Source organism: Scyliorhinus canicula, chromosome 2, assembly GCF_902713615.1.
Source record: "Scyliorhinus canicula chromosome 2, sScyCan1.1, whole genome shotgun sequence".
Taxonomy (NCBI): Eukaryota; Metazoa; Chordata; class Chondrichthyes; order Carcharhiniformes; family Scyliorhinidae; genus Scyliorhinus; species Scyliorhinus canicula.
The window spans coordinates 173,276,261-173,301,735 of NC_052147.1; the positions used below are offsets into that span (position 1 = coordinate 173,276,261).

Sequence of the window (25,475 nt, forward strand, 5' to 3'; positions counted from 1 at the left end):
GACCAGCACCAAACTGTGCTTGCCCGGGTCTCCAAGGCAAAGGGGTTAGATCCCAATGCCTTGGTTAGATCATGGGAGCACCATGCTCTAATATGCAGATTTGCTGAAAAGTGTTCTGCCCATCCGTGTTAGATCTCATGAGGAGTGGCGTGCCGGGTAGATCCCGGAAGAGGGTTTAATTTAAGTAGTTCCAAGACTTAAAATGTAAATTTCAATTCAGCTGATCAAAAGTTTCCTTTAACTGAATCTTGTTTAACTTACTGAGAGGTGCAAATTAAAAATAAACAAGTCCATAAAACCTTTTTGAAACTAACTTAGTTGATGTTTGTGGCTATGTAGCTGATGGACTTGAAATTGAGCACACATAGACTGAAAGTTTAACTAAGTGCCTATTAGTATCATCGGCATAAACTGATCTATGAATTTCCAAGATTGATTTCTTTCAACATATATATTTCACATTTATAAGACCATCATTTATGGCCTACTCCTCCTAAATCGTACATTCTAATATCTAAATTTAGACTACTGCATACACAAAGTGGAATATTGTCAATACAAAATCTTTTTAAGAAGTAAAAAAGTTCACAGTACAGCAGTTTTATGTTAGTTCATCAATGCATTAGCAGCTGGCTAAATGGGTGAAGAAAAAGACAATTAAAGTGATACATAATGCATTTAATCTACATGTATTATCTAGTACTACAATAAACTGGGCCAAGTCATTTAGTGCCTTTTTGGTCTTGTAATTATTGGGCGGGATTCTGCAATAATGGGATTATGTCCCCACGCCCGCCAGAAAATGGGCGTGAATCACTCCGGACTTTTTTTCTAGAAAGTCCGCTGTGATTCCCCATTTTTAAGAGGGCTAACAGGGCCTTGGAATGCTCCACGCAGCCGATACGGGGCCCTGCACTTCGACCACAGATCCGCACATGTGCGCGGCAGCCGCCTGCAGTGCCGGTCCTGCACAACATGGCGGACCCACACAGCGGGCCGGCGCCGAAAAAGTAGCTCCCCCCCTAGATCACACACGCCCGCTGATTGGTGGCCCCCCATCGCGGGCTTTGCCGTCGTGGCGGCCCGCTCTGGTGATGGATCCATCCCGCCCCCCCCCCCACCAGGATGGCCACGGCAGCCGCGACTCCGAGCTCCCGCCGGGTGGAACCATACGTGAACCACGCTGGCAGGAACTTGGCTGGTCATCCACAGAGAATCGCTGCGGGGGCCTCTTTCAACGGCCCCTAACCTGCGCCGCGTCAACCGCACGCGCGTGACTAGCGGTGATTCTCCGGTTGCCGGAGAATCGCGTGAAGGCGTTGTGGGTTCGATGCCCCATTCTCCGCCCCAGCACCACGCGCGGTTGTGGTGTGGAGGCTCAGAGAATCCCAGCCCCGAAGTTTATCCACAAGAATTTCTCACTCACAGGTTTTTTTCTCCAATAGCTCACCTTCTCTTGAAGCTGATGACTGTCACTGATATGAACACCAGAATCCGTCTGGTACCTCAAATAAGCGACCATTCTACACTTGAGCCTCAACGGTGACCTTTAGCGGTCAGGATCAAGGCTCCCTACTTCAATTAGAGGGACAGTTATCAGAAACACCAAGCCTGGGGATACTGAGGCAAACTAACTACCTACACTATTATTGACTTGATGAGGAACTGAAACTGGAAACTTGTTCTGAATGCGTCAGTACCACAGCAGGTGGTCTTGTGGCACAGTCGCACTGCTCCTACCTCTGGACCATGAAGCTCCAGGTTCAAGTCCAAAGCCAGGACTCGCTGGCCATGGAAAAAGCATTCATAACATTGCTCCAAGGGGTAATAATCAGCTTGGGAATCCTTCCCCCACCATTCCCCAAAGGGAAAAAAACAGCGTGAGCGTGATGAAAAGCTAATAAAAATCTACTACAGTGCATTTACCAATGAGTTATTATTTTCTTTCATAATGAACAGAAGCTATTTGTAAAAGTTCGAAATCAGGGCCAGAATTCTCTGGTCCAATCAGCAGTGCTCCCCTGCCTGCAGGTTTCCCGCCGGGGGTGGGGGTTGGCCTCAATGGGAATTCCCATTGACAGTGGCGGAAACAGAGAATCCCGCCGCAAGCAGACGATGCCGAGCCTCCCACTGCCGAGAAGCTCACGCTGGGAGGCTGGAGAATCCTGCCCCAGGTCTTTCTGTGGAATACCAATTTTATTCTATAATGTATTGCAAAAACACTACTTACAAAGAAAAATTCCCCAACAGCCATTTTAAATTCCTTAATTGTTGGAAACTTCCCTCCAAGTAACAGGATCAGCTGCATCCGTTTGATGAAACTGCAAAACAACATGAATAACAAAGGTATCAAAGCAAAGGTGCAGCACAGATTTACTAGGTCGTGGCGTCAGCAACCAATGGCACGTGTGCCAAAGGTTGTACGCAAGAAGATTTTCAGTGAGATGCGAGGCCAGATAGTTGGTGTTGGGGAAAGGTTGGAGGAAAGGTTAAAGGAGGTAGTTGCTATCGTTGGCAGACAGAACTTAAGAGTGAATAAATACTCTTATTCACTCTGGACGTCACTTCTGAAAGGTTGCTGACCCCCTACACTAAGATGTACGATGAGAGGTTCGAGAAGTTAGGACTTCTTTTATGCAGCTGTGGTTAGGAGGTCTTCAAGATTATAAAGGGATAAATCGTGTTACATTGTTTCCGCAAGTCACTGAGATGGTTATGAGAAGGTAGAAATTAAAGATGGTCACAAAACAAATGACAATGAAGGTTACAAGAGGTTATTGTCTTTAAAAGGCTATAGAAGGTCATTCTCTCTCGCACACATTATTGAAGATGGATCTATAAGTATTTTTAAAATGAAATTAGTTGGTTGTTTGAAAAAGAGGAACATTAAACAGAATAGACGATCAGTTCGGATTTGACCAGATGGTTTATGCAATGAAAACAGAGGCACAGACTTTATGACCAAATGAGCTGGCTCGATGCTGTTTCATTCTGCAATTCTATGTAGAAAGATGTACATTTCACAAGGTGTTGCATATCCGGCATTATTCTTTTGAACAATATATGCATAGCTCTTCCAAATGAAAAATACATCAAGTTTGTAATATTTTAATTAATTCAGAAATAGAAGGGGAAATGGGTGACCTCCTTTGGGGGTCTCCTGTGCCCATAGGGGTAACCTCCCCCAAGAAAGTACCCCCACGCTGTCCCTTCCTCCAGGCCTGATCCCCAGACCCCTTCCCAACTTCTAGGGTCCCCGATCTTTCCCTGAACAAATTCCCTCAACTTATCTTGAAGTCCAGTTTCTATCTTCTGTTTTACAGAACTTCCTGTAGTAACACCACTACTTTGTTCAGGCACTGCTAGGGCAGCTCAACTGCCGAACAGATTGGCTGGTAGTTCTTGAGGGCAGGACCTCCTATGCTTAAGGTGTGCACATCCCACTCTCACCTTGCCAAGGCCATGCCCTGGTGTATTATTGCAGTGGGGCAACCATTTTAAACTTGGCAAGATGTCAACTGACTTTTTGATTGGTGGGGTTTGGGGGGGGTGGTAGCAAGGAATGAGTGGAGATGTATTTTATGGCTAAATATTTAACTTAGACAATATCAATCATTAAATTTGCAATGAAAATGTTTATAGAACACACACACATATGCTTTGAATGGCAGTATGTGTGAAAAGGGTCAATACTATGCTAATGAACATCTGCATGAATTTTCCTGAAGAAATACGAAGTGAAAGATATTGGAGTATTTGTAGTGACTACACCGTGACTCTTGAATTTAGTTCAGTCAAAGACAGCTCCTTAATCAGATTACTTAATCTAATTTCTGACCAAAAATATGTTATGTGGGTATATTTAAGCCCAACCATGGCAATTGGTCCATCAATGACCTTCCTTCCATCATAAGGTCAGAAATGGAGGTGTTTGCTGGTGACTTCACAGTGTGCAGTGCCATTCCTGACTCCTCAGAACTGAAACAGTCCATGCCCAAATGCTGCAAGACCTGGACAATATCCAGGCTTGGGCTGACAAGTGGGAAATAACATACGCACAATGTAAGTGCCAGGCAATGACCATTTCCAACCAGAGACAATCTAACTATCTTCCCTTGATATTCAATGGTACCACCATCACTGAACCCCACAATCAACATCCTGGCGGTTGGTTACCACTGACCAGAAAATGAACTGGACCAGCCATATAAATACTGTGGCTACAAGAGCAGATCAAAGGCTAGGAATCCTGTGGTAACTCACTTCCTGACTCCCCAGAGCATGCCCACAATATACAAGGCACAAGTCAGGAGTGTGAAGGAATATTCTTCACTTGCCTGAATAAGTACAGGTCCAACAACATTCAAGAAGCTCGACAACATCCAGGACAAAGCTGCCTATTTGATTGGCACTCCATCTAAACATTCACTCCCTCCACTAATGCATAATAGCAGCCATGTGTATCATCTACAGGATGCACTCCAGGAACTCACCTAAACTCCTTAGTACCTTCCAACCCACAACCACTACCATCTAAAAGGACAAGGGAAGCAGACACATGAGAACACCACCACCTAAAAGTTTCCCTCCATGCCACTCACCATTCTGGCTTGGAACTGTATCACTATTCCTTTATTATCACTGTGCCAAAATCGTGGAACTCGTTCCCCATCAGAACTGTGGGTGTACCCACACCATGGGCTGCAGTGGTTCAAGAAGGCATCTCACCAACACCTTCTCAAGTGCTATCAGGGATGGGCGATAAATGCCAATGAGGCCCACATCCCGTGAAGGAATAAAACATTTCAAGCATCTTCATTATCACCTCAAGTTAAAAGAGCTAGGACTCCAGATTGTAGACAAGTGTAGACCTGGCAGTAGTTTCAGTGATGTTTATAAGATGATGAAAGGAGTTTGATTGTCCTTGAATCGACAGTTTGTTCTAATTAAACCGGTTAGGGAGGATTAGGTGTCACAAACTTAAGTTGTATAAGGTCAGATCTAGGTTAGATCTCGGAAAGTGTTTCTTTTCCCTGAGAATAGTGGGCCCCTGCCATCTTGTGCAGTGAACACGCAAAATTCCTTCAAACAAGAGCTGAGCCTGGGTGCAGATGATCTCGTACAAAAGGTAGGTACTGCATAACATGAAAATGAAATGAAAAATGAAATGAATGAAAATCGCTTATTGTCACGAGTAGGCTTCAAATGAAGTTACTGTGAAAAGCCCCTAGTCGCCAGATTCCAGCGCCTGTTTGGGGAGGCTGTTATGGGAATCGAACCGTGCTGCTGGCCTGCTTTCAAAGCCAGCAATTTAGCCCTGTGCTAAACAGCCCATATGACATTATCAGGAGCTGAGAGATCTCCTGGACTAGTTTTGATTGCCTGAGGAGTTGGTGAGCGGGAGTGCGATTGTCAATATTCAGAAGTGAATTTCCCAGGCTTTTTCCTTCGAATTGGCCTGGGTTTTATCTGATTTTTTCCCCTTTCAAGAGATCCATGGTGTGCAAACTCCAAATATATATTATATATAGATAAAGGACAAGGCAATACAATTTTTTTAATACTGGATGGACCATCTCTAGTTTGTTAGTGTTCGATTTTTATTTCCCACCAATTTTCTACCATGTGTGTTCAGCTTCTCCTGGGCATTATTACCACTTTGTTTGGAAAGGTGGAAAAATCTTCATGAACTGCATTAACAACAATGTTAAGGTCACCTATTGGTTGATTGTTGCACTTGTATGACTCAGAGAAGCCACCCTCCCTGATTATTCCAAACAACATAACCACGACTGGAGCACACTCCAAGATGAGAAATACAACTGCAATATCTATCAAGGTCTGGTTCAAGATCTGCTCACCTATTAGCATTGCAGCTGTGAGGCCATTAAGAGGAAAGGTTTTCCTGACATGTTGGAAAGCTATGGGGCGCGATTCTCCACCCCCCACGACGGGTCGGAGAATAGCGGGAGGGTCTTCCCGACCTCCCGCTATTCTCCCCCCCCACGGCCGCCCCACGGCATGTATCGCTGCTCGCCGTTTTTTACGGCGAGCAGCGATTCTCCCCTAGCCGATGGGCCGATTTCCCAGGCCTTTATGGCCGTTTTCACGAACTCCAACACACCTGCTCTCACAGTTCGTGAAAACGGCCGCAAAGTGCCGTTCTGGAGAACCATGTCACCGATTGGTGCGGTGGTGCGGCCGTGCCAAGGGTGGCATGGGCCCGCGATCGGTGGGCACCGATCGCGGGCAGCAGGTCCGAACCTCGCGCACTCTTTGTTCCTCCACCGCCCCGCTGGATCAGTCCGCGGGGCGGCTGAGGGGCATAACGGCCCGCGCATGCGCGGGTTTCACGCATATGCGTGATGACGTCATCCGCGCATGCGCGGATTGGAGCCGTCCAATCCGCGCATGCGCGGCTGACGTCATCGTTTGAGTCAGCCGCAGTTAACCTTGGTGCGCGGGCTTAGCGAAGTTCACTAAGCCTGCGATGCTGAGGTTCACGGGGCCCCGCTGCTAGCCCCGACCGGGGAGCAGAATCAGGTCCCGGGAGGGGGCGCGGAGGCTGCCGTGAAACACGGCCAGTTTCACGGCAGCCTTCACGACTCTCCGCATTTGCGGAGAATCGCGCCCATGGTTTTCGCTTCATTATTGGTCTATATATTTTCTCTCTTGAGTAATTGTGACTAAATGCTTACTCCCCTGAGGAAACCATTTATTGTGAAAAGTCATACATGAGTTCAAGGTCGACTTTTGCAACTTTGCAATTATCCATTTTAAATTAGACAGTGTCTGTAAAAAGAATTCATGCAATCTATTTTCTATTCGTATTTCCTCCTCTCCTCTCCACTTTTAAACACATTGACTGAAATTTGTTTCTGCCTGAACCCATTCACCATATATTTCACTGTATGGGGCTTGGCAATGAGCAGGCTGGTCAAAACTGATGTTAATTCTGTTTCCAGAAACTGTCCTCACCCACTACAAGGGGCAACTGGATTGTGGTAACCCTGGCCAATTTTACCATGTTGTTTGGCTGAGGTAGGGTAACCCAGCACCAAATAATGAATCTTTCTGGTTCTTGTGTGGCTCAGGCAGTCAATGGAAAACTTTGTAAGGCGCTGAGGGATAGGCAAATTTCGCAGGGTATCTAGGCATCAGAAAATAAAGAAAGGGGATACCCGACATTTGGAATATTACTCTCCTCTCAACATTTCAGAGAAATAATTGAAAATTTTCATTTTGTTACAATTTGTGTTTGTCACAAACTCGATATTCCTCAAAGAATTACTCTAGTAAACTAAATTTTACTTTGGTAAAGCTATCTGTTTGTGTTAAGAATTAATATTTGATATTCTCCGAATACAGAATCCAAGCTCAACTTCATTTCTCAGCTGTTTACAGAATCAGTCCGTACCTGTGGAACATTTTTCAGAGTACAATTTTGAAACAAGTCCTCAACTTATATATGAACAGATTTTTAAAAATAAAAGCAGTATTTACACACAATGGCTTCACAACAGAAACAAAATACTACGCATTACAAAAATGTACAGTAGAATATTTTTGTTCATATTAAAATATTTAAAAAGCTAATATATGCATAATTTAACAATGGAAAATGTAAAGAAAAGTGCCTGCCAATTGTGACTTAATCAGTTCCTGTTCTCTTCCTTTATTTTAAGTGAGTTACAAATGCACGTTTGAAGGCAGTTATAGGAATATTAGAAATATCACTTTAATGCTTTTCTTGAATTGTCTTATTGCGATATATACCATAAAATTTGTACCTTTAAATATTAAGTATTGTACTTTCTAAAGGTTTTGTTAGTACTTCGGTATCATCCATGGGAATAAATTGGCTTTTGACAACAAGCAGTAATTGTGACTCCATAATCAAGCTACTGTACTGGGCTGGTTTTGGAATTATGTGAGCTTTCATTCTACTCTCTGTTATTTTTCTCCTGTATCTCCTGAAGACTTTATTTGAATTTCATCTCTGCACTTCCACTTCCTGACTTGGTCAGTCCACATGAGATACAAGCAGTTTGGATGTTCTTCATGTTCTCCAGCGCCTCATTCTTAGCATTTTTCAGTAAATCCCCCTGGCCCTGTGTACGTCAAAGGGCTATGGTTACATTGATTAATTAATATTTTAACATGTTTACAAACGTGTTCATCTTCCAAATTCACTTTAAGCACGGTCAATAATGTATTTAAAAAACAACCAACTTACTAAAGTGTGTATTGATCACAATTTATAGACTATAAAACACATGAGGAAAAAGGAAGATTGTAATCATAGCTTGCTTGTCATTTTGTAACCAAATAATACTTACAAACATTTAGATGAAAGCTCCTCACTCAACAAGAATCTAATGACTTACATCACCACAAATGTCTTGGCTCAGAGTGCAAGAGAACATATGAGTGACTGTGAAAAAATTCTGAACATTTCTTAATTTCAAAGTCTTTATAACAGTTGCTAAAACAGGAGCTGAAATTCCTATATGAATTATTTTTGTCACTCTGATTGATTAATGTGTTTGCACCAATTTCCTGTGTGCTATTAGAATGAAATTAAGTTATTTGAACAAGTTAACAACTTTTTTTAAATTTAGAGTATCCAATTATTTTTTACCAATTAAGGGGCAATTTAGCGTGGCCAAACCTGCACACCTTTTTGGGTTGTGGGGGTGAGACCCACACAGACACGGGGAGAATGTGAACAAGTTAGCAACTTAGTTAATCTAGTAAACACAGGAATTTGACACATATATAACCAGTGATATAAAATAGAACATGCAAGATTTTGCTGTCCAATGTTTTGCAGACAATGTTTGGTGCACGATTTAACCAAAATGTTTCTAAGTATGGACCAACAAAGCCGTCACCGCTAGAAAATGTTAATCGATCCACAAATATATAAAACAAAAACGAGTGGCTAAGGTAAATATTGGTCCTTTAGAGGATGAGAAGGGAGTTTTAATAATGGGAGATGAGGAAATGGCTGAGGAACTGAACAGGTTTTTTGGGTCGGTCTTCATAGTGGAAGACACAAATAACATGCCAGTGACTGATAGAAATGAGGCTATGACAGGTGAGGACCTTAAGAGGATTGCTATCACTAAGGAGGTAGTGATGGGCAAGCTAATGGGGCTAAAGGTAGACAAGTCTCCTGGCCCTGATGGAATGCACCCCAGAGTGCTAAAAGAGATGGCTAGGGAAATTGCAGATGCACTAATGATGATTTACCAAAATTCACTAGACTCTGGGGTGGTCCCGGTGGATTGGAAATTAGCAAACGTGACACCACTGTTTAAAAAAGGAGGTAGGCAGAGAGCGGGAAATTATAGGCCAGTGAGCTTAACTTCGGTAGTAGGGAAGATGCTGGAATCTATCATCAAGGAAGAAATAGCGAGGCATCTGGATAGAAATTGTCCCATTGGGCAGACGCAGCATGGGTTCATAAAGGGCAGGTCGTGCCTAACTAATTTAGTGGAATTTTTTGAGAACATTACCAGTGCAGTAGATAATGGGGAGCCAATGGATGTGGTATATCTGGATTTCCAGAAAGCCTTTGACAAGGTGCCACACAAAAAGGTTGCTGCATCAGATAAAGATGCATGGCATTAAGGGTAAAGTAGTAGCATGGATAGATGATTGGTTAATTAATAGAAAGCAAAGAATGGGGATTAATGGGTGTTTCTCTGGTTGACAATCAGTAGCTAGTGGTGTCCCTCAGGGATCCGTGTTGGGCCCACAATTGTTCACAATTTACATAGGTGATTTGGAGTTGGGGACCAAGGGCAATGTGTCCAAGTTTGCAGGTGACACTAAGATGAGTGGTAAAGCGAAAAGTGCAGAGGATACTGGAAGTCTGCAGAGGGATTTGGATAGGTTAAGTGAATGGGCTAGGGTCTGGTAGATGGAATATGATGTTGACAAATGTGAGGTTATCCATTTTGGTAGAAATAATGGCAAACATGATTATTATTTAAACGATAAAATATTAAAGCATGCCGCTGTGCAGAGAGACCTGGGTGTGCTAGTGCATGAGTCACAGAAAGTTGGTTTACAGGTGCAACAGGTGATTAAGAAGGCAAATGGAATTTTGTCCTTCATTGCTAGAGGGATGGAGTTTAAGACTAGGGAAGTTATGTTGCAATTGTATAAGGTGTTAGTGAGGCCACACCTGGAGTATTGTGTTCAGTTTTGGTCTCCTTACTTGAGAAAGGACGTACTGGCACTGGCGGGTGTGCAGAGGAGATTCACTAGGTTAATCCCAGAGCTGAAGGGGTTGGATTACGAGGAGAGGTTGAGTAGACTGGGACAGTACTCTTTGGAATTTAGAAGGATGAGGGGGGATCTTATAGAAACGTTTAAAATTATGAAGGGAATAGATAGGATAGATGCGGGCAGGTTGTTTCCACTGGCGGGTGAAAACAGAACTAGGGGACATAGCCTCAAAATAAGGGGAAGTAGATTTAGGACTGAGTTTAGGAGGAACTTCTTCACCCAAAGGGTTGTGAATCTATGGAATTCCTTGCCCAGTGAAGCAGTTGAGGCTCCTTCATTACATGTTTTTAAGGTAAAGATAGATAGTTTTTTGAAGAATAAAGGGATTAAGGGTTATGGTGTTCGGGCCGGAAAGTGGAGCTGAGTCCACAAAAGATCAGCCATGATCTCATTGAATGGTGGAGCAGACTCGAGGGGCCAGATGGCCTACTCCTGCTCCTAGTTCTTATGTTCTAACAGGTCTCACGGGTTTCACACCGCACATGATGGTCCCTCCGGCTGATTCGCCGGGACATGTTTGCCAGCTCCCCGCTAGCAAGGGAGAGCCTCTCCTGCACAGCCAACCCCACTCAGCTCACAGCCATGCTTCCGAGAAGACCCTCCCCACGACCTGGGAAGACAGGCTGCCCTATTTCCCCGACGGTCTTGGAGGGTCAGCCAAGGGACAGTCAGTGCCACCTGGAAAGAAGTGGCGGTGGCCGTCAGCTCGGGGAGCGTGACCAGGAGGACTGGCACCCAGTGCCGTACGAAGATCAACAAACTCCAGCGGGCTGCATGGGTGAACGGGCACTGGACCCCTGACGGATCCCCCTCCCACCCCCCCTCCGAGCGGCACCGCCATCATCGTTCCGTCCCTTGGCCCACCCAAGTCTAGTAGTGCCGGCCACGCCACACCTCCATACACCCTATTTCCCCCGTGCATCCATCCCCCCATCATACCCTCTGCAATTCCACACCCACACTCCCCTCCCCCCATATGCCCATCTCCTTCTGCTGCATAAGGCCCATCTCCCCAGCCACCCCCCCCCCCCCTCCGCCACCCCCCCCCCCCCCCCCCCCCCCCCGGTGAATGTCATGTGCGGCTAATGATGCCTTCTCTCTATCCCGCAGGGGAAGTTTGCCCAAACAGATGGGAGAAGGTGGAGATGGGTGGTTGGGTGCCGGACATCAGAGTCTTCACCCCTATGAGGAAAGGGCCCTGAGGTTATGGATGTGGCTGAGACAGATCTGTCACCGACGTAGAGGTCAGTGTACAGCACAGAGGTGAGGGTCCACCATCCCTTATCCAGATGACCTGTCACACGTGAGTTGCTAATGCCATGCAGAATGATCCTTCACTCCCATTGACCACATGTCCATTCTCCTGCAGGATCCTCATCCGATAGTGCCGGCCCATCCGGGGGGGTATTCCCTCCCCTTGCCGCCCATGGGAACATCTCAGAAGTGAGCTCCAAGGCCACTGGCCATGTGTCACAGCTGTCATCCCCACCCTCCAGCAGCGCAGATACACACACCTCGGTGGGAAACAGTAGTGGACAGACTTCTGGGGCACATTCTGGTGAGCATCAAACAGTTGCTGATGCACATCAGGTGGTGGCAAGAATGCCAAGGCGGGACAGCAGTCGGAGGTCTGCTGGGTCCCTCAGGTTTACCCGGAGCAGATGCAGACGTTAGCATGCGGTCATGAGATTAAGAGGGAGATGTCAGTGACACTCCAGCAGGTCCATAGCTGACTGGAGGAGGCCCAGAGGTTACAGGTGCAAGAGATGTCGCCGGCATACATGGCCCCGAGGTCAACACTGTTCGGGTGGTGACCACAGTAGCTCAGATGGTGACGGCCATGGCTGAGCGCCTGGACAGCATTTCCGAGTTGCTGGGAGACGTGACGCAGTATCAGGTGGATCTTGATGAGGCGCTGTGTAGCATTTCCCAGTTTCAGGTGGGCATTGCCAAGGCCCTCAAGAGCACTTCACAGTCACTGGGCAAGGTCTCCCAGTCTCAGGTGGGCATAGCTAAGGTGCTGCAGAGCATGTCCCAGTCACTGGGGGATGTGCCCAGTTGCAGGTGGGCATGTCCCAGTCAGTGAAGAGCATTGCCGAGGGCAGTCACGCTGTGCTGCAGACATCGGGGAGCTGCCAGCTGCCCCTCAGCCCCGAGGTGAACCCCATGCCCCTATGGGCACTGACTGGGAGGAGGGAGTTCTGGGTGACAACCCAGAACCACCTCACAGAGTGGCGCTGACAACAGTGCGTCTCGGAGTCAGCACCCAGAGCAGGATAGCACGGTGCGGCATGTGCCACTGGCAGGTGCTGCTGGCGACCAATGCCCCCATCACTGCCACCTTGACCGCCACCTGGATTTCCACTTTTATTGCCTCCCTCATCGCCATCAGTTCCTTAGTCAGGAATGTCTTCCGTCCATCTCCAGGTTGGGTGGGGGGGGGCGTTGTTCAGGTCATCAGTCTCCCCCTCTCCAGGGGGCCATGGATCCCTCACCTCATTGGTCCACCGACTCGTCCACCTGCTGCTCGTGGCCTTTTCCTCTCCTTCTGCTGTCTCTGCGGCCTCTCAAACTCCCGTTTGCTGGCATGATGATTCTGTCCTTTCCCCTTCTTAATTGTGGGTGAGATACGACTGACTGTTCAGGCTAATTTCAACTAAAAGTGCCTATTTGCCTTTGTCTGGAGGAGAGCCACCCGTCTACTCAGCACACCAGTGTCATCCAAAGTCCTTATTATAACATTTATACTCCAAAGACACCATTGGGCAAAAATCAAGAATCGTGCCAGGCGCAAATAAGTTTGCTATCTAGCCGGCCCACTCCCAATGGCAAGTTCCGGATCATGACCCACATATGGCAAGCGTATCATTGACCCCAATTAGCCCAACTGCCATCTCATTAGCGAGATTGAAGTTTAATGTAACGGCTTCCCGGGAATTCATTGGCTCCCAGCAAGAAATCACGCAGGTGCTGTTTAGAACTGCCTTTTAAAGGTAGTGAAGCTGACGCAATGGCCGCCGAGGGGAACTGAGGAGGTGAGTAGACATTTCCATTTTCGGGCATGCAGCTCAAGGGCACAGGAGCTGGAGCCTTTCACCTGTGAGTCCTTCAAACCTTTCAATATTGTGGATACCCATAACAGGGGCAACTACAGCTGTTGCCTGTCTGTCCTACCAAACACTTCCAGGACAGAACCCAGATATTGGTTCTATGCTGATGGTCACTTTAACTCCCTTTGACTATGAATAGCTGAAGGCTATTGCTAATAAGAAATTGGCCTTGTTAGTTGTGAGAGCACTTCTTGTATTTGCTGCTGCCCTGCAGGTGGCTTCAGACGCCTGGATACTGCTTTTACTATTTCCTGCCTTTTCTGTAGTCGGAAAGAAGGACAATTATTTCTAAGACACGTGGGTCCTGGAACACCGGGCTCAGGGGAATTCAGGAAGGTAATCCGGTTTGAGCCAAGAAGATGCTGCTGGACCTGGAGCGTGACATTGTTCCAAATGGCCACCTGATGATGCCGTTGAAGAAAAGCTTTTGCAGATTGCTGATGCTTTTGTTGCTGATGTGGTGAGTGCTGCATGTAAATGGCACATCACCGCCGGTTAAACATGCTGGAAGTTAAGGATGTTCCATTTCACCATGAGTGCCAGTGGAATATGTGTATGCCAGGATTTGGTTCCGGTGATATTGAGCCGTGTACAAGGGTTGCGGCTCCTGGACAGAGAATGGCATTGATATGTGGAAAAAGTCACACATTGATGGACAGATCATTTCTAAACAAAATTCTGGGCATGATAACCCATTCTCAGGCCTATCCTCTATTTCTATTGAGGAAACTGCGAGGGGTGATACTGTGGGCGAGATTCTCCGCACCCGTGGAAAATCGTAAAACCGTCGTAAAAATCGGGCGCGTTTTACGACGGTCGCGAAGGCTCCATTTCCCGATGTATTCACTTCCGGGAAATGGGCTAGTAACGCGGCCGCGTCAATCACGTGCGTGATGACGACGGAACGCGGCGACGACACGATCACGCCCACGTGACGCCGTAAAAAGGCGCGGGCAACCACAGAATCTGTCGGTCAGGATGTCGGAGGCGAGGAGAGCTGCTCCTCGGTTTGTGGAGGCTGACGTAGAGGCGCTGCTCGATGCCGTTTAGCAGAGGAGGGGCATCATCCGCCCGCGGAGAGGGCATCGCCAACCTGCCAGCGCGGTACGCCAGGCCTGGCGTGAGGTGGGTGCTGCCGTTAGTGCTGTGGGGCAGGACCCTCGCTCAGCTGAGCAGTGCCGGAAGAAGCTACACGACCTCACCAGGGCTGCCAGGGTAAGTGCCAAGAAGGTGCCCCTGGTCACAACCATCCATCCCCCTTAACTTAATCACCCACCTCCCCCCCCCCCCCCCCCCCGGCACGGGGGGGGTGGAGGGGGATTGGGGCAGAGTTATTTGAGGATGGTTCACAAAGTTGTCACAGACCCAGCGCTCTGGCCCCGAGGAGAGATGCAATCGTCTTATGACAACTTGACCCCCCAACCTGTGCCAGTATCTGAACGGCCTGCTGATACCTGCCGTTTTGTAATGATCTACCTATGTTCCCTCCCCCAACAGGCCAAGTCCGCTCACAACCACCGTGAGCGGCACAAGACTGGAGGGGGTTCGCCCAACCTGCACCCCCTCACCACCTTTGAGCAGAGGGCCCTGGACCTTGTTGGGGGGTCTCTACCCGGGATGTCGCGCTATGCGAGGTTGGCGGATCTGCAGCAAGTGAGACAACCCTGCATGACAAACACCCCCTCCCCCATCCCCTGTCCCTTCACACACCCTGCCCACTGGGACACCTCCCCCATCCTCTGTCCCTTCACACCCTGCCCACTGGGACCGTCCAGCGGCCTGCCGAGCAAATCTAAATAACCCATCTCATTCTCTTCCCTAGGACGTGATGCCGAACGACCAGGGCCGTCTGGCTCCAGACGGAGACAGGAATCTGCTGCCACCTCACCCGGGGCTGCACAACAGAGGGTGCCCGATCAGCGGGCAGCCCTATCCGCCCCAACCCAATCTGCGGACCAGGACGCCCAGAGGGTTGCGAGACCACAACCACCAGAAATGGCCAGGGACAACCCTCCGGACGCTGAGCAGCCCCACACCCTGGAGGAGGGCCTAAACACTGAAAACCTCGGGCTTGCGGCACTGCTATCTCCCACAACATCCATCATCCCAGAGACACACACCCCGGCGGGCCTATTTAGTGATGAGTCTCCTGGGTCACAGTCTGGTTGGCACATCACAGCTGAGCAGGTACAGCAGGTGGAGGTCGGAGCAACCGAGGGCCCGGACTCGCGGAGGCCAGACCAGGCCCAGGATGCAGCTGGCTCCCAGACGTTTTCTGAGTTCCTGGAGTTTCTCAACCCACCCGCACAGCCGATGCCTCAAGAAACCCAGGGAAACAATGACGGGAAGAGGGCTGCCTTCCTGGCTCTGCAGACGCTGTTAGAGGAGTCGAACCGCGTCCAAGAGCAGGGAGTGGTGCCGCTCATGGCAGAGACCCAGTCCGACACCGCACGGCTGGCATCCGCGGTGGAGGCAATGGGTCAGGTTATGCAAGGCATTGGGGTTAATATGCACGCGTCATCCTCAGCCCTGGACAGGGTTGCCCTCTCACAGGCAGCAATGTGCCAGAGCCAAAACGACATTGCCGGCGCCCTGCGGGCCTTGGCTGAGTCTCAGCAGGTCATTGGCCAGTCGCAGCAGTCAGTCGCCGAGAGCATCAACCGCCTGACACATGTGCTGGATGGCGTCGTGCACACACAGGTTGAGATCGCACAGTCCCTGGCGGGAACGTCTAACTCCCTGGACTCCGTCTCTGCAAACCTTCGGATCCTGGTGGATACCGTTGCAAGCCTCCAGGACTGGCAGCGCCAGGTGTCGGTGGTGCGACGGGGCACCTCCCCGCTCGCACCTCTGTCCCAAAGTGAGGCCCGGGGGCCACCGGGCTCCCCGAGGGAGGAGGAGGTTTCGGGGTCCGTCCCATTAAGGCCATCACGGGACGTCCCGGAATTCTCGGCCTCCCCCCGTCCCATCCCTGGTGCATCGGGTGGGCAGCAGGCAGAGCAGGGTGGCACAATGTCACCCGAGACGCCCGCAGAGCAGCCTGGCCCATCAAGGCCGGGTCGCCCCAGGAAACGCTTAGCCAAGGAGAAACGAGTCGAGGGGGGCGATTCGCAGCAATCCTCCTCCACTCCTGCTGTATCATCTGGGGAGTCACTTAGACGTAGTGGTAGGGCCCGTAAGGCAAGTAAGATAGATACTGAGTAAGTTGGCACGGGTGAAGGGCACAGTTTAGTTGTAGGGGCTAGGGCACCTGTAAATAATTGTTAACATTAAACGCACTGTTCCACCTTACTTGTAATACCGCGTGATTGTTCCACAGCCACAGGAATCGTGATGGTGACCGAGTGTCGCTGGGGTTGACGAGTGGTGAAACCTCGGTGCCGGGTGTGCAGTCCCTTCCCCCCCACCCCCTCCCACAGCTAGCCCACGCGGGCACGTGATGGAGTGTCCGTGACAATCTCAGCGGCCATCAAGGTGGATGATTCAGCTATTGCCATGGGTCAGACTCTCTCTAACGATTCTGAGCTCACAGCTCTTCGCAGAGCGGGCTGTCATCATTCCACATGGCACTGATCACACCCGCTGACACAGCCATCAATGTTGTGCCATACCGTCTGGACCCAGTGATAAGCGTGATGTCGAAGTGGAGCAGTGTACACTGAGAGGGGGTGGGGGGGTTTGTGGTGGTGGAAGTTGTGTGTTGACCCTCTGCACGACTAGAGATGCAGGTGGTGGTTTGGTGTTCAGCGGGGACGTCACATGCGATGCGTGAACCGTGCTGCCACCAAGGCGTTGCGTGCCCGCCGTCCTCGCGGGGTCTGTCGTGCCGCCTCCTGGACATCACCAGCACCTGGGTCGTGTCTGTGTGCTGCGCCCGCCACTCTGCCAGCCTCCTCCTCCTCCTCCCTCTCCTCCTCCTCCGCCTCCTCTGTGCTGGCACCACTGCCACTAGCTTCTCTCTCCGCCTCCTGCAGCAGGTCATCTCCCCTCTGCATCGCGATGTTGTGCAGCGCACAGCAGACCACTACAATGCGAGCGACCCTGTTGGGCTGGTACTGCAGGGCCCCTCCGGAGCGGGCCAGGCACCTGAATCTCATCTTCAGGAGGCCAAGGCAGCGCTCCACCACACCCCTGGTTGCTGCATGGGCCTCGTTGTATCGGGTTTCCGCATTGGTCTGAGGTCTCCGTATAGGCGTCATCAGCCAAGACCTCAGCGGATAACCCCTGTCGCCTAGCAACCAGCCCCTCAGCCGGGGGGGACGTCCCTCAAACATCGCAGGGATGAACGACTGCGCCAGTATGTAGGAGTCATGCACACTCCCTGGGAACCTTGCAGAGACGTTCATGATCCTCATGTGGGGGTCGCATACCACCTGGATATTCATGGAGTATGTCCCCCTCCTGTTTGTGAACACCTCCCTGTCCCCTGCAGGCGGGCGCATGGGGACGTGAACACAATCGATTGCCCCCTGCACCCTCGGTATCCCGGCCACGTTGGCAAATCCACAAGCTCGTGAATCTTGACTTGCTCGGTCCTCGGGAAAGGTGATGTAGCAGTCCGCGATGGCATAGAGGGCATCGGTCACATCCCGGATGCATCTGTGGACCGATGACTGGGAGATCCCGGAGAGGCCCCCGCTCGGAGACTGGATGGAGCCGGTCGCATAGAAGTTAAGAGCGACCGTCACCTTGATGGCAACCGGGATCGCGTGTCCTCCCCCCGTTCCACGTGGGGCGAGGTGCGACAGGAGTTGGCAGATATGTATCACCGTCTGCCTACTCAGCCGGAGTCTCCTCCTGCAGGTGATGTCCGTCATTGTTAGGAAAGAGACCCGGACACGGTACACCCTCGGCTTTGGTCGTCGCCTCTGGCGCCGTGGCTGCACCCTCACTCTCTCCTCTTCCTCCTCCTCCTCCTCCCCATGCTGCTCGACGACTGGCAACTCCTCGGCCCTTCCCTCTGCTGCTGCAGCTGGCCCTGCATCCACTGCGGGTTGTGGGTGTGGATGCTGCTGCATCTCCAAATGCAGTGCAGCGGCGCCAACCACTGCGCAGAACATAGGCGTTCTGTTCACATACATTGTGCTAACCTACAGAAGGGTGGTGGGAGGCAGAGAAACGGGACATGTTAGACGGAGGTTAGTCGACACCTCGGCAGCCGCCTGCCACGGGATACCTGTGTGTCCCGGTGGCCTGGTCGCGCTGCTGACACGCGGGCAGCCTAACCCCTGGTCACTTTCTGCATCCAACGGCCAGTAAACTATGGCCTCCTCACGGGTGCGTCAGTGGCCTGTGTCCGGAAGCCACAGGGCAACCAGCGGCCGTGTCCTCGTGACCGGCACACCATGGCATGCTGGCAGACATTTTGTTACGGGGTTGGACGGCTCACTCTCTACCTAACCCCCCCCCCTCCGTCGCCCCCCACTGCCCCCTCCGTCTCCCCCACTGCCTCCCCCGTCTCCCCCACTGCCTCCCCCGTCTCCCCCACTGCCTCCCCCGTCTCCCCCACTGCCTCCCCCGTCTTCCCCACTGCCCCCTCCGTCTCCCCCACTGCCTCCCCCGTCTCCCCCACTGCCCCCTCCGTCTCACCCACTGCCCCCTCCGTCTCACCCACTGCCCCCTCCGTCTCACCCACTGCCTCCCCCGTCTCCCCCACTGCCTTCTCCGTCTCACCCACTGCCCCCTCCGTCTCACCCACTGCCCCCTCCGTCTCCCCCACTGCCTCCCCCGTCTCCCCCACTGCCCCCGCTCTGGACCCCCCTCCCGTTCTCAGGGATGCCTTCCCCGTTGTGGACAGACTCGAGCAGTGCGCTGAGCGGTGGGCTGAGCGGTGCGCTGAGCAGTGCGCTAACCTCCTCCAAGCAGTCGTCAGCCAGCACGACTGGTTGACGAACTTAAAAAGCAGGTGTGTTTCACGACGTGCAAACAGGGCGCCATGACGTCGGGACTTCGGCCCATCTGGGCCGGTGAATAGCGGGGGGGGCTATCAGTGGCGATTCCGGTCGTGTCGGGGGCGGGAAGGAGGCGTTTGTCGGGAATGGCGACTCCGAGATTTTGCGGGGTTCGGAGAATAGCGGGAGGGCGTCGGAACAGCGTCACCGTAAAAATTTCCGACGCCCGCTATTCTCCGAACCGTCGTGAGTCCAGAGAATCTCGCCCTGTGTGTTTGACTTTTTTTGTGAAAATTAACTGATCCAGCTTTGTATTGGTACCAATATAGAATGGTGATGTTTCCCTGTTGTTTAATGGCCGTTAGTGTGATGTTACCTAAATTATTTTAAAATCCTTTTTACTGTTAACCATTTAATAAACAAAATATTCTCATTCTCGTGGGTACACGTGCCATGTCTCAGATGATAATTATTGCATTGCATTTCAATCAAACTTTGAAGCCTGGAAATTTGCCTGAACTTTAGTAATGTCAGCACCATAGAGGCAGCAGGCAACAATCAAACTTCACCACTGGGGATATCCTCGTGACCAAAGGGTGAGTGTGTGGATCAGGGGAGGGCACCTGATGTGGCTAGGGTTGAGTGTGCAGAGCGAGGTTTTCAGAACAACTGGCTCACTGGATGGCACTCTGAGAGATGGCGGGACACATAAGGGTGGGGGAGGTTTGGAGGATTTGGGGGTCCCGGGTTGGAAGCCCTAACTGATTGTTGGCCTCTCTCCTTTTCCAATTCCTTCCAGATGCCAAAGTGGATGGTGGTGTCGATCCCACAGAGGCTGCTGTCACGGTGCTAGTGACAGCCCAGGCAGCCAGACGCCGGAGAAGGCGACACCCCATGTGCAGGGAGCCGCAGCATACCCTGAAGAACCAGCCACCCATCAGACCGAGGAGGAACCCAGAGGTGCGCCTGCATCGGCCCAAGATGTACAGGTGTTGTTGGTCTTTCAAGGAGATGACGGACAGCATGTACTGCACCAGACTTCATCTCAACAAAGATGCAGTGCAGCACCTGTGCCATGTCCTCATGGACTTGGCACCACATGGAGGAGAAGGACACCTATTCCCGGAGGCTGTGAAGGTCACCGCAGGCCTGAACCTTTATGCAACTGGCCCATTCCAGTAGTCGAGCAGGGACTTGAGCAGCTTTTCTCAAGCTACAGCCTGCAAGTGAATCCGTGAGGTGACGGGAATCGAACCGTGCTGCTGGCCTGCTTGGTCTGCTTTAAAAGCCAGCGATTTAGCCTGGTGAGCTAAACCAGCGTTCTTAAGTTGACCACCAGCTGCCTCCCCTTTACAAACCCGGTTTGGTCCTCCACAATTACATAGTCCTCAATTCTGGTCGCCAAGATCTTGTCCAGTAACTTGGTGCCTACGTTGATCAAAGAGATCGGCCTGTATGACCCACAGGTCTCCGGGTCCTTATCCCGTTTCAGAATGAGCGAAATGGTGGCCTGTGACATAGTCGGGGGTAAACTCCCTCTGTCTCTTGCCTCGTTAAAGACCCTGACCAGCACCGGCCCCACTATCCCGGAAATTTTTTTGTAAAACTCCACCGGATACCTGTGCTTCGCCCGAATGCATGACCTTCAGGCCCCCCAATACCTCTTCGATCCTGACCAGGGCCCCCAGTCCGTCCACCAAACCCCTCCCCACTATTGGGAAGGTCAGTCCATCCAGGAATCGCTTCATCCCCCCAGGTCCTCCTGGGGGTTCCGAAGTGTACATCTTCCTATAAAAGTCCCTAAAGACCGTGTTCAGCCCTGCTGGGTCACCCACTAGATTACCTTCCCCATCCACTATCCTCTCTATTTCCCGAGTCGCTTCCCTCTTCCTTAGTTGTTGCGCAAGCATTCTACTGGCCATCTCCCCATGCTCATAAATTGCGCCTTTTACCTTTCTAAGCTGCTCTACAGTCTTGCCTGTAGTCAGTTAGTCAACTTGGCCTGCAGCCTCTGTCGTTTCCTGAGTAACTCTGGCCTCGGGGATTCCGCCTAACTCCTGTCCGTCCGTAGAATTTCCTTAATCAGTCGGTCCGTCTCTGCCCTATCTGTCCTGTCCCTGTGCGCCCGGATTGAAATCAGCTCCCCTCTCACCGCTGCCTTCAGTGCCTCCCAGAGCACCGCTGCCGAGACTTCTCCAGTATCGTTCACCTGCAGGTAATTCTGCATGCATTTCCTCAGCCTCTCACACACACCCTCGTCCGCGAGTAGTCCAACTGCCAGCCTCCATGGTGGGCGCTGAAAGCTGTCCTTACAAAACTGCAGGTCTACCCAGTGCGGAGCATGGTCCGATATGGCAATTGCCGAATATTCTGCCCCCACCATTCCGGCCTGCACGTCTCTACTCACAACAAAGTAGTCAATTTGGGAAAACACCTTGTGGACGTGGGAGTAATACGAGAACTCCCTCGCCGTCGGCCGGCTAAATCTCCACGGATCTGCTCCCCCCATTTGCTCCATGAACCCTCTCAGTTCCTTTGCCATTGCTGGCAACCTGCCCATTCTTGAACATGACTGGTCCAGGCTCGGGCCCAGGACTGTATTAAAGTCCCCGCCCATGATCAACTTACGCGAGTCCAAGTCGGGGATCTTCCCTCACATCCTCCTAATAAAATCCACATTGTCCCAATTAGGGGCATACACACTGACCAGGACTACTCTCACCCCTTCGAGCTTGCCCCTCACCATAACGAACCTGCCACCCCATCCACGACTGTGCCCTCCACCTCAAATTGTACCCTTTTATTAATCAGGATCGCAACCCCCCTCGTCTTAGAATCAAGCCCCGAATGAATGACCTGACTGACCCAGCCCTTCCTTAACCTAACCTGGTCTGCCACTTTCAGGTGTGTCTCCTGCAACAAGACTATGTCCGCCTTCAGAACCCGCAGATGCGCAAACACAGGCGCCCTCTTCACTGGCCCGTTTAACCCTCTAACATTCCAGGTGATCAGCCTGGTTGGGGGGCACTTGCCCCCCCCCCCCCCCCCCCCCCCACTTTGCCGATTAGCCATCCTTGGCCAGATTCCAGCCATGTGTCGCGCTTCACCTGGCCCGCCACCTGGCCGTCTCCACCCATGACCTCATCACTGTTGCCATGCCCGGTTTCCATCCCCGGCAGCAGAACAACCCCCCCAGCAACACCACCCTATCACCTAACCCCTGCTCTAATCTAACTATATGCACACCCCCCACCTCGGCTCCTGTTGACTAGCTGCACTCAGGTAGCCTGGGACTCCCAGCCTCGGCGCCAGCGCATCTCCCACCCATTGTTCCCAGTCACCCCGACCCCGACCCATCCATACCATTTCCCCAGATCAGCCCTACTTAAGCAAACACTCTATACAAGTCATAAACAGCCCCCACAATAGCACAATTCAAGTTAAACAAAACAAAAAAAAGAGAAGTAACAGGCACTTTCAGTCCTTCCCATACAGACACAGAAAAGATTGCACAAAGTTCCCCTGAAGCATCCATCTTAACCCAACCCTTTTAACTGTTTTCGTTATTATTTTTCCCCAGCCAAGCTCCAACTAACAAAGAGCCCAAAAAGGAAACATTCAGGTAAACCACGCAAAAAGCACACAAAGAAACAACAAAATCGGACCCAAACATACAGGTAATTTTCAAAACGGGAGAGACACCACATATACTTAAAAGTTCTAACATGAGTCCAAACGTCCTCAGCTCAGGGCCAGCCCTGGCTTCTTAACAAAGTCCATCGCCTCTTCGGGTTTCTCGAAATAGTGGTGCTGATCCTCATACTTAACCCACAGTCGCGCCAGAAAAAGCAGCCCGAATTTCACCTTATTTTTATACAGTATCTCCTTCACCTGCCTGTAGCCTCCCCTCCTCCTAGCCACCTCCGCACTCAAATCTTGGTACACACGCAGGGTGGTATTGTCCCAAATACAGCTTTGTGTGCTCTTTGCCCATTGCAGCATCCGTTCCTTGTCCAGGTACCTGTGAAAGTGTACCACTATCGTTCGTTGGGGACTCCCTTGTCGCGGCTGCCTCACCTGCACTCTGTGCCCTATCCCCCATCGGCGGGTGCAGGAACACCTCGTTCCCCAGCAACTTCTGAAATTTACCCTCCATAAATGCGGCAGCGTCTAGCCCCTCTGCCCCCTCCGGGAGGCCCATGATTCTCACGTTCTGCCGGCGAGATCTGTTGTCCAGGTCCTCCAGCCTTTCCAGAAGCACTTTTTGCTGGTCCCTCAACCTCCGAATCTCCACATCCGCCACCGTTTGAAAGTCAGCCTGCTCCTCCACTGACTTCATCAACTGCTGGAGATTCTCAGCCTGATCATCCAGCCTTTTTCCCATTCGATCAATCGACTTCTGTAGCGGCTCCAAGTTGTCAGGCTTCAGAGCCAAAAAGCCCTCATGCATAGTCTGCAGCAGATGCTCCATTGTGGGCTGGGCTGTCGGTTCCTTGCTCTGAACACCAGCCATGCTGGTCCCTCTCACAGCCTCCACCGTGCCCTTACTCAACCACTTCTTCTGCTGTTTATGGTCCCTCCGGCTTCTTAGGTCCATACAATTCTGTATAGGTCCTGTGCCTGAGTACTATTGCATTCCAGTTCCGCGCTCAAAAGCGCCAAAAAGTCAGGGGAAAAGGTCCAAAAGTCTGACCGAGACGGGAGCCACCAAATGTGCGACCTACTCCCTCATAGCCGCCACCGGCCTGGGGGTAATTGATGGCACACATGCCACCTTGCACGCACTGGGGCATCACTTTATTAACAGGTAAGGGTTCTACTCCCTGAATTTTCAACTTGTGTGCAACCAACACCCCAGATCATGCACGTGTGTGCATACTTCTCAGGGAGCGTGCATGACATCTACAGCCTGGGACACTCGGAGATCCCCAGTGTCTTCCAGGACAACCCCAGCATGACGGTTTGGCTCTTGGGGGATAGGGGGTACCCGTTGAGGTCCTGGCTGATGATACCAGTGCGGAGGCCGGACACTGAGGTGGTGACCTGTTATAACAATGCCCATGTTACCACCCATGCTGTCATTGAACGGTGCATCAGGCTAAAAATGCAACTCCGACAACTGAGCCTCTTTGCTGGTGCTGTGCAGTGCTCCCCCCAGAGGGTCTCCCGCTTTGTGGTGGTCTGCTCTGCTCTCCACAACCTGTCACAGCAACGGCGCAACATAGAATCCATAGCTTCCCTACAATGCAGAAGGAGGCCATTCGGCCCATCAAGTCTGCACCAACCCTCTGAAAGAGCACCATACTCAGGCCCACACCCCCACTCTATCCCTATGACCCCAATTAACCTGCACATCTTTGGACACTAAGTGGCAATTTAGAATGGCCATTCCACCTAACCTTCACATTTTTAGACTGTGGGAGGAAACAGAAGCATCCGGAGGAAACCCATGGAGACACGGGGAGAACGTGCAACCTCCACACAGTCACCCAACAGGAGTTGAACCCAGGCCCACAGAGCTGTGAGGTAACAGTGCTAACCACAGTGCCACCATGCCGCCTCAGCATGCTGGAGGAGGAGGCAGACCAGGAAGAGATGGTGGACGAACCCGGAGAGGAGTTGCAGGAGGAGCTGGAGTGTGGAGGACAGGCAACGGCTAGGGTCCGGCATGCCCAGAGGACCAGGTAGGCCCTCACCATCACCCGATTCTCATAGAACATTTGTCCATCAGCCCACCTCCCCTCTCCCCATTCCCTGACCCTTCCACACCCTGGGCTCGCACTCCCCCCCCCCCCCCCTACAATTGGCCTGTTCCACCCTCCCAGCATCTGTGCTGTATCACCCCAGAGGGATGGGCCTGTGTCAGCACTGTCAGAGGGTCAATATATAGGGTAGGAGCGCGATGCTCACTCGCTGTGAGGTCAGCTCTGGTGCTCCTCAGTTTGTGCCAAAGTCTGAGTCCTGTCTTTCGGCTGATAGCACGCGCACACCCATCCTCTGAATGGGGTCTGCATCGGGGGATTTTGATCTTGAAGCACTGTGCCTCGGGGGCAGAGTGTGGGGGAGTGGAGCATAATAAGGGGTGGGGCTTAACGTGACACAGGCTTCACATCTATCAGTTGTGACATGGTTTTTAACCGTGAACATTTGAAATTTCTATTCCCCTTAGCTGCAG

The 25,475-nt window shown here is 51.2% G+C and overlaps 1 protein-coding gene across 1 annotated transcript in view; it reads right to left on the minus strand.

The window, feature by feature from the left end:
• Positions 1 to 6,536: 6,536 nt before the first annotated feature.
• The window catches only part of plcl1 (phospholipase C like 1), a 619,768-nt gene continuing 600,829 nt past the window's right edge, over positions 6,537 to 25,475 (minus strand). The window contains 1 exon segment of the mRNA XM_038789072.1: positions 6,537 to 8,111. Coding sequence (XP_038645000.1) covers positions 7,944 to 8,111 — 168 coding nt within the window. The 3' untranslated portion in view covers positions 6,537 to 7,943.